The sequence below is a fragment of the Plasmodium fragile genome, assembly GCF_000956335.1.
Source record: "Plasmodium fragile strain nilgiri unplaced genomic scaffold supercont1.91, whole genome shotgun sequence".
NCBI classification, from domain to species: Eukaryota; Apicomplexa; class Aconoidasida; order Haemosporida; family Plasmodiidae; genus Plasmodium; species Plasmodium fragile.
Genome location: NW_012192671.1, coordinates 62,847 through 72,390, shown reverse-complemented (window position 1 = coordinate 72,390; position 9,544 = coordinate 62,847). Strand labels below are relative to the sequence as shown.

General features: G+C 31.6%; 2 protein-coding genes across 2 annotated transcripts in view; one reads left to right on the top strand and one right to left on the bottom strand.

Moving 5' to 3' along the window:
* Positions 1–1,459: 1,459 nt before the first annotated feature.
* On the top strand, positions 1,460–5,707 carry AK88_05067 (TLK protein kinase; the record flags this gene model as incomplete). Its single annotated transcript, XM_012482669.1, has 1 exon — positions 1,460–5,707. The coding sequence occupies one exon, from the start codon at positions 1,460–1,462 to the stop codon at positions 5,705–5,707; it is 4,248 nt and encodes a 1,415-aa protein (XP_012338092.1).
* A 2,790-nt stretch (positions 5,708–8,497) lies between these two features.
* AK88_05066 (uncharacterized protein) overlaps positions 8,498–9,544 on the bottom strand; it is a gene marked incomplete at both ends in the record, with an annotated part of 10,218 nt that continues 9,171 nt past the window's right edge. Inside the window, one exon of the mRNA XM_012482668.1 lies at positions 8,498–9,529. Within this exon, the coding sequence (XP_012338091.1) occupies positions 8,498–9,529 (1,032 nt within the window). The remainder of the gene's footprint in view (positions 9,530–9,544) is intronic.

Below are 9,544 nucleotides of genomic sequence, written 5' to 3'. Positions count from 1 at the left end.
TTGTGAAATGTTGCTCGTGACCAAAGTACCCTTTTTAATAGTAACCAGTATGTTCCTTTTTCTGTTGCCTTTTTTTTTTTTTTTTTTTTTTTTTTGTTTTGTTTCTTCCTCTATGCGCACAACAAACGGTACATTTGGGCAATTTAAAAAATTCGAAATATTTTTTTATATACTCCGTAAAATATAGTTTTCTTCATGTCCAAACCTTTTAAAAATAAAAAGAAAGTGTAATTTTGTTAAGTGCAAAAACTTCTCAAGCCAACACGCATTTTAAAAACCCCAGAGGGGCTTAACAATTTTGTGTTATTTTTTCAGGTTGAAGCATTTTCCAGTTAAACCGACTGGTATATTCAAATTTGAGCGTACGCTTCAAAACATATTTATAAATTAAAGCAGCATGAACCGCATTTATGTTATTTATCCAGACACAGTGAAAATAATGCGCGAAAAATTTCACATGTTGTACAGGTGTATCGCAAATATATAAAATGTCAACCGGACCGTACTTCAACATTTTGTACTTTATAAAAAAGCTTCCAATTTTTCAACAATGTGAGGAAAAGAAAAATCATATAAACCTCAAGTGGCGTATTCGGGCTTTGGACTTACGAAAAAATCTACATACTTTAACCTGAGAAAAAGAAAAAAATAACGCTTAAGCAATTTCAAAAGTATATCCTCGAAAAAAAAAAAAAAACTGATAAAAGTTATGTTTTTAATATACAACATTCTATTTTTAACCCACACATTTATATGTGCACATATATGTTGGTACACAAATGCATAATAAAGCTCAATTGTTCCAATATTGATCGATCATACGACGGGATTTTAAAATGTAGCACAGAGGGAAATATAATGCGAAAATTTTGCTAATGAGAAATATTTGCTATTGCTCATTTGTGCCGTATGTACACCCGTGTATAATGCTAGGTGTACAAATTAATTCCAATGTTTTAACTTGTGCCCGTACACATTTAAGCTGGTTAGGGGCTCAGCCTTTTTTTTTGTTTTTTTCAAATAATTGAACAAATGTTTTTCTTGTTCTTTTTATTTTGTATAATATTGTATAGCCTTTCTCATGGAAATGTAATTTATAAGCCAAACACACGCGCATGGCTGCCTTAGAATTCTTATATGTACAAAAAAAAAAAAAAAAAAATACACATATATTAACATATGCGTATACGTGGATATGCGCGCTCTTTTCCCCTTGACAACTTTGAGTAACAATTTTTTCTCAGTTACAACTTAAACAATTATGAACAGCCATTTTTCATATCCCATAAAGGTGTAAAATTGCGCAAAAGGGAAAGTTTCAGCTAAACTTTTGACAGCACAAGTTGTGTTTTTAAAATTAATCTGAACATTTTTTTCGTGAGGGAAAAGGTTTCATCAGCTACTATTTCCCATTTACCACTTGGAAAAAAGAAAACACACAAAGAGGGGAACAAATAAAATGAAAGACGACCATGAAGATAATATATCGAGAAATTTTTTAAAACAAAGAATAAAAAATGTGAAAAATATTTTAATTAAGGAAAATGAAATGCCTAAAATTGATCAAATCTTCAAGTATGAACTGAAATCAGATTTAACCGAAATAAATGACCTACTGCATTACGTAAATGGAATTATATACAAAAATGTAGATACATTTCAGAAACTCATATTGTTGTATTCCTATGACGATAATAATGATTACAATACCTCCAATGTTAAGCAAAACACCTTTGTGTACCTACTGAAACAAAAAATTAAATTTAGAGAAAAATATAAAAATGAAAACTATGTAGACTACTTAAAAACAAATCCGCTCATTTTTATTGATACCCTTAACAAATTATTGATAATACCAGGCATAGCCTTTGAATTTAAGGTGTATAATTTTGACGAAAAGGTCAATAAATATTTTATCAGAAAATCAGACATAAAAAGTAACACCCTATATAACCCTTGCTTCCTTAAATTCAGAAATGGCCATTTTAAAAATATCATCAAAGTCTCCAGAAAAGCAGACAAGAGTAGTACCAGAAAGAGTGACAAGAAGAATGACCAAAAAGGGGAAAAGCAAAATGATAAGCACAACGATAAGCAAACTGGCAAGCTATGTGGTCAACCAGATGGAAAACAAAACGAACATCACATTGAATCATATTTTGAGAAAAGAAACACACACTCAAACTCCAAAATGTTAACTACCAATTTGGTTTCAAAAGAAGATGTGAATTTGAAAAACGAACAACATATCCATCATGAAAAACACAGCTGTCAGGAAACAAAATGTCAACCTGAAATTACCCATATAGACGACGACTCAGACAAGAAGCAAAACGGAGAAATAAACCAGAAAATGCAGCTACCTAGTAACGATAGCTGCAAAAATGATAATAATTCCGTGGCTCCTGCTGCCTCTTCTGATGATGAAATGAAAGAAGGGGGTAAAAGGGAACGGAAAAAGCGAAAAAATTCCAACATGTCCTGTATCTTGGAAAGCAACAGTACCACGCAATACAACAAAAAATATAAAACGCATAATACTAACAACGGAGTGAATAAGGAGAGTAGCGAAACTGTCTGCTCGATGGGGTTAAAAGAAAAAGCGGACAGTGCGGATTATGTGGAAGATACAGAAGTAACCGCAGAATATGAAGGGGAGGAAGAAGAGGAACAGGAAAATGAAGAAGACGAGGAGAAGGAGAGGGAAGAAGAATACGAATACGAAAGTAGCCGCAACGATGACAAGAGCAACAATAAGAGTCCACAATTCTTTTACAATTTGGTGAACGAATATGAAGTATACATAAACAACGTCAAGTGCTACATAGTGTTTGATTTAAAGAGTTGTTATAAGAATTTAGACATTATGAAAAAATTAAAAAAAAATTTAGAAGAGTTGAAAAAGCCAAATAACGTTTTCAAAGAAATCATTAACAAAAAAACATTTAAATCGTCTAGGGACAAAATTGAATTCATAAAACGATTTAAAAAAATGATTATTCCTAATTTTAGAATAGAAAAAATAAGAAAACAAAGGAACCACTTAATTATTATCGAATTAATGTCAAAGGTACAAAACAGTTTAATAATAAAAAGACTGTACCAAGAATTAACAAACAAAGTCAATTTGCATGATTTAATAAAAAACGCGGTTCATATATTCACCAAATCTGTAGAAAACATGAAAAATCAAGATGTAAAAAACTTCTATCTAAGCATGATTAATACCTATTTTCAAAATAACAATTTATCTGCTATAGATTTTAAAAATTTGGTGCAATTATTTAAAAAAAAAGAAGAGAATCTAAAAAATGAAGAATTTTATAATTTGTTCCAAAACGATCTAAATTATTTAGAAAAAAACAAAAAACAATGTGATGAAATAGAGGCAAAAATTAACTCCCTAAAATATCTAATATTAGAGTCCATACTAAAAGAAAAACAATTAGAAAGATCAGTAAATAGACTACTCTTAAATCATGAGCAATCAAAGTATGGTTATTTTTATAAAGTGGATCAGAGTGATGATAACACTTTAGACACTACTGAATATGGAAAACTACTGGAAAATTTCTCCAAGGAACCCATCAATTTTTATACCATTCTCAATAAAAGAAATCTGGACAAACATGCATATCATGACATAAGAAATTTTAACTACAAAAAAAAAGATAACGATGAAGAAGCGTTAAAACACGACGCAACTACATCCAGTCACAACCAAGTCAATAAAAGCATCAGAACATCTTGTGAAAAATGTAAATTGGACGCAGAAGGAGAAGAAGAAAACCAGACAGAAAACAAAAGCAAAAAAGACGAACACACCAGTTCCAGCGCTAAAAACCAAAATAGGGACAGTGACTCATCGGGTAATGCAAATAAATCATCAGAAAATCAATGTGCAAGTCTAAAGGAAAATATTCAAAGTGAGATTAGCAAAAATGACAACCGTAGCATGCTCAAGGAAGAAGCCCAAAACGGAGAAAAAGAAGCACCTGATAATAGCAACAATCAGGGGGACCATTACAAATACAAAATTAAAGAAACAAACTGTGATGATAAAAATGAAGAGAAGAAAGACCAATACGATAAAAAAATTAACTGCTCCCAAATTGTTGAAAGCAAAAATACACAAAATTCAAGCACAACAATTAACAATGGAAAAAGAAATGAAGTATGTAAGGAAGAAAATTGTCGTCATAAAAGAAAAGATTCTGTAAAGAACTGCACATACAAAAACACAAAGGAAGCAGTGTTTAAAAAATCGAGCAGCTGTGAAAATAAAAAACAAACAAATTTTAAAGAAAAAAATAAAAACCTGGAAGATGAAATGCCAAGTGAGCATGAAACTGAATGCGAAAGAGACATCATTAGGTCTACATGTGAAAAAAAAAACTTTACATTTGCCAATGAAAAACAAGAAAAAATAAATAACGAAATATTTTACAAAGTATTTGAGCAATACCCGTACAGTTTCTTTTCCAAATCTGTCAAAAACTATAATATAATTTTAAATGAGAATAAAGAAGAATCCGAATTATCCTGGTTAACGATGCTAAAAAAAAAAACTCATAATAAATCTATTTTGCCACCAAGCAGAGACACATTTAGAGATGGTACACATTTTTCCAATTGCCGTGCAACGGAACATACGTTGAAATTCTTTCTGTCTCTTTTATCCCTATTGACAAAGAGCGATATTGACATCAATCTGAAGCAATACTTAAAGAAAAACATTCAATTTCTAAATACGGAACTATTTAGTATGAAACTAAATTTAGATAAAAAAAGGGCCATACTTGAAAAACGACTAGACCATTTCAATTTTCAGGAGAACTCTGAATTCTCCTTTTACAATCCATTAAAAATGAATATACGTATGATGAATTTAATCGGAAGAGGAGGCTTCGCAGAAGTGTGGGAAGTTTTCGACTCCATAAATTTAGAAATGTATGCAGCCAAAATTCACAAAATTAAACCCAGCATGACCAACGAAATTAAAAATAAAATCATTCAGAGGGCGGAAAATGAAATAAATATCCATATTCACTGCCATAGACACATTTTTATAGTAAAATTAGAATTTTTCTTTGTCTTTGGATCTGCAACCAACTTACTAGTTGGTATGGAATTATGCGATATAGATTTAGATAAGTATATCAAATATCATGGCCCAATTAATGAACTTTTAGCCCTATGTTGGGTTAAACAAATATTACTTGGTCTCTTATATATGAAAACGTTACCCACAGGAAAGGTTCACCATTGTGATTTAAAACCAGCTAATCTGTTAATAAAAGATGGAATAATAAAAATATCTGATTTTGGACTTGCTAAACTGATTCTACCCGATACCTATCAGTACTATAACGGGGGGGGGACTCTATATTATCAACCACCCGAGTGCTTAAGAAATAAAAAGAACCTTCCCATCACAGACAAAATTGACATATGGTCACTAGGATGTATTCTCTATGAAATGCTTTTCTGTGAAAGACCCTTTCAATTTAATTATCTTGAGAAATGTTCCAAAGAATTGTTAGTTAACAAAATGAAAAGAGGATTAAGTTACCCAAAAATTAACCAACAAATTTCAGACGTAACCCTAAATTACATACAGTATTTGCTAAATTTTGATTATGAATTTAGACCCTCCATAGAGGAGGCCTTAGCCTATCCCATCTTTAATTTTTTTCGTATACCTTAACTGGCCCACGCCTGTCACACGAATTTGCACGGTCCTTACTTTTTTTTTAAATCATTTTTTCTGCTTTGGCGGCACGCCCATGTCAATGCATGTATGTATAGGTAAGTATGTACACGATTCACTGCGTTGAGTGTAAAATGAACGCTCCCATGCGTGTCCGCGTGTATGTGCAGATTATGTAGGCTGCCATGCAGATACGTGCTGTACACCTTCGTATGCACATTTATCTGTGCTCAACTTTTATACGCCTTCCTACGGAGCAGTGCCTGCACCGTACAATATAAACTTCCTGTAATTTTAGAATAACATTTTTAAATTTCATATAAGACAGAAAAGCCAATTCTGAACGTTACGACAGCAAATACAACCCTCGACCAGATATAAAAATGTTTCTTCTAAAAAGTCCTTTTCATTTGATCACTCTATCATTTTATTATTTTTTTTTGTTGTTTTTGTTATACACACAAGTACATTTCTGCCACTTAAATTCTCACATTTACTATTTTCACATTTAAAAATAGCAAAATGCGTTAACTTAAGTGTTACTAATGGGAAAAAACGACATGTAATTATTTGGCATAAATCACGTCAAGCATTTACAGGTACACGTATGCTGCAATGTACGTATGTATATAAATGCATAAGACTTTTATTTATTTTACACTGGTACGTGAACAACGTTATTTAGAAGGGGAAAATCTTAAATAAGTACAAATTTGCACTACGGCAAACGTTCCTTAATAAAAAATTATGAATTCCGTTACAAATAAATAAACGCTACCAGCTTAACATGTACATGGTGAAAATTGAATTGGAAAGGTGTTCCTTTTAATGTTCCTTACATTTTATTTTTACGAATAATATGTAGGAAAAAAGCAATAAAGTCGACCATTCGTTAAATCGGTCATGGAAACAAGAGTGTGCCAGCCTCCAAAGCACATTTGCACACGTTGGAGCATAGTGTTAAAACTATGCATATATATGCATACCATATACATAATACATACAAGTATTACATACGTGTAGTGCCGTACATATATACTGACGCAACAAAAGTAGTACATATTTGGCGCATTCACATACATACAAATCAACTGCCACGCGAAAAAAATAAAAAAAAAAAAAAAAAAAAAACATTAATATACTGTAAGACATATATATGGGTTATTCATTAAATAAAACGAATCAGGAACTATAACACTATATTTGAAAATAAGACTTCGAAAGGAACTTTTAAATTTATCGTATTCATTTTTCATGCGCCATTATATATTAAATTTGTATTGTTTATTTTGTTTGACGCTTTTTTGTTTTTTTCCTTAACAATAAATGAAATAACGAATTGCCTCTTATTTCTCATACCCTGGACCATGCAAAGGTATATTTGGCTAAATGCAATTTTGTGACCTTCCGCAAGGGGTGAAATAGAAACACTAATAATGCGCTGTGCTTAAATAAAACGCAAGTGTGCGATGTTATGATATAAATTGAAACTACGGAACATTGGACCAGTAAAGAATGAATTACACAAATTATTTGTTCATCAACAACGGAATAAATACATACCCTTTGTTCGAGATGAATATTTTCACACTATTTTTTCCCTACTGTTTTTTTACTTTTTCAAGCATAGACATGAATAAACTAAAGCCGATTTACCACATCCGTTATATTTACATTTATTTCCATAAAAACAGGACAACTTCCAATTTAGTAGAGAATTTTATTAACAACAATTAAAATTTTTACTAATTATTGCGTGAAGCTAGTTTTCCAAAAAAGACACAATTCATTATATTGAAGTTTAGTGTAGAATGTTCTCTATTCACATTTGTAAAATTACGAACACATAAAAATATACTGAAAAAAAAAAAAAAAAAAATTCATGTAAACACACTTCTCATCGTTAAAAATCAGACAAAACATAACGATGCATTGGACATATTTTATGTAACACACATATATCATTTAAAATATAAATAATATATTTCAGTTTTGACGTTAATTCGGAATAACATTTTACCATCAAATAGTTAACTTGTATAAATCACTGCAAAAATGTGGAGAAATTTACAGGAATAAATATTTCATACCAAGTCTGAGCAGTTTAAGGTTTCACAAAAAGAGGGTGGACAAAACAAATATCATTTATCAGACATGTGTCCGCAAAAATCTAACGGTCCCGCTTCCTGTGTTTGTTCTTTGTCTGAAAAAAAAGGTAAGAAAAATTAAACAAAATTAAGCAAAAAATAGAAAAATAAAACGCTGTCATTTCGTGCACGCATCATTTCTTTATGCATATTTTTTATATCATAAAACATTTTTGCCTTTTGAATAACTATTACTTATCATTGCTAATGTGTAGACTTTTTCATAATTTTGATCAAATTCATCAAAGGTAACTTCTTTAAACCTAGGTAGCAAAATGAAACAAATAAATGCAATTATTTATACATTAAGAGGGCCTTCATTCTTACTACAAAGTCTTCTTAAAGAGGGGCTAGCAATACTATAAGTTTTTTTTTTTTTTTTTTCTGTCTTAATTTTGTACTTACCATTTTCCCAGAGTAGCTTTTGAACCGATGACAAGCAGGAGTATCAGTACTATTCCTGCTCCAGCAAAATAAGCCGCGTCTATAAAAAAAAATAACTTGGTAAAAATACATATAGTGAAGTTAATCAAAGAAATTGATGCAATTCTACATGTGCACATGTGTATGCTAGGCAGCAAATTATGTATATATATGTTTATTTATTTATTTTTTTTTTTCTTTTTCCTCCTTATCAATGTCAACGCAACATACTTGAAATTTTACTCTTCTGAAAACATTTGTAATCCTTGTGACCAAATTCTTCGTTCGTGCAATTATAATATTCATTTGAACTATAACTAAAATACTTTAAACAATAATTTGAAATTGAACAACACAGTCCTTTTCTCTCTCCATCAGAGCAATTTCCAAAAGATATGCTTTCCCTCATATAATCGCAAAACTCTGAAGATATATCAACAGTACATGGGTTTTTTTGGGATAAACTTATTATCTCCTCCCGCGTTTTTTTAGCATCTCTCTTTATATATTCATCCTTATCTAATTTATCATGTCTGGATTCATAATTCTTGGGTGCATAATTACTGTTTGGAATCTCAGACCTCATATCCTTATCGTCAACCTGCTTTATCATTTTCGCTTCTTCAACTTCCTCTTCGAAATTTTCTTTATTATATGCTTCTGGATTCGAATTATTTTGAGAATTCCCATTTTCAGCAGAAGTATTATTGTTATTGAACTCATGCTTTTGAAACTCCTTTGACTCTTCCCTGTTGTTATTAGATGAATCAACAACTCCGTTCCTCGCGGAACCCTCAGTCTTTTTATTGTCATCCAATATTAAATTACCTTTTTTTTCTTGTTCAATACTTATAGCCTTATTCGAAAATAAATCCTTGGTCTTGCTAGCATCCTTTTCATCCACGCCTTTACTTTCATGCGCGACTTTTTTCTTTGCCTCTTCAGCTTTCCTAGCCTCTTCTGCCTTCCTAATCTCTTCAGCCCTTTTAATCTCAGCCTGTCTAACCTCTTCTGCCTTTCTAGCCTCTTCAGCCCTTTTAATGTCAGCCTGTCTAACCTCTTCTGCCTTTCTAGCCTCTTCAGCCCTTTTAACCTCAGCCTGTCTAACTTCTTCTGCCTTTCTAACTTCTTCAACTTTCTTAGCCTCTTCTGCCTTCCTAATCTCTTCAGCCCTTTTAATCTCAGCCTGTCTAACCTCTTCAACCCTCTTAGCCTCTTCAACCCTCTTAGCCTCTTCAGCTTTCCTGGCCTCTTCAGCTTTCCT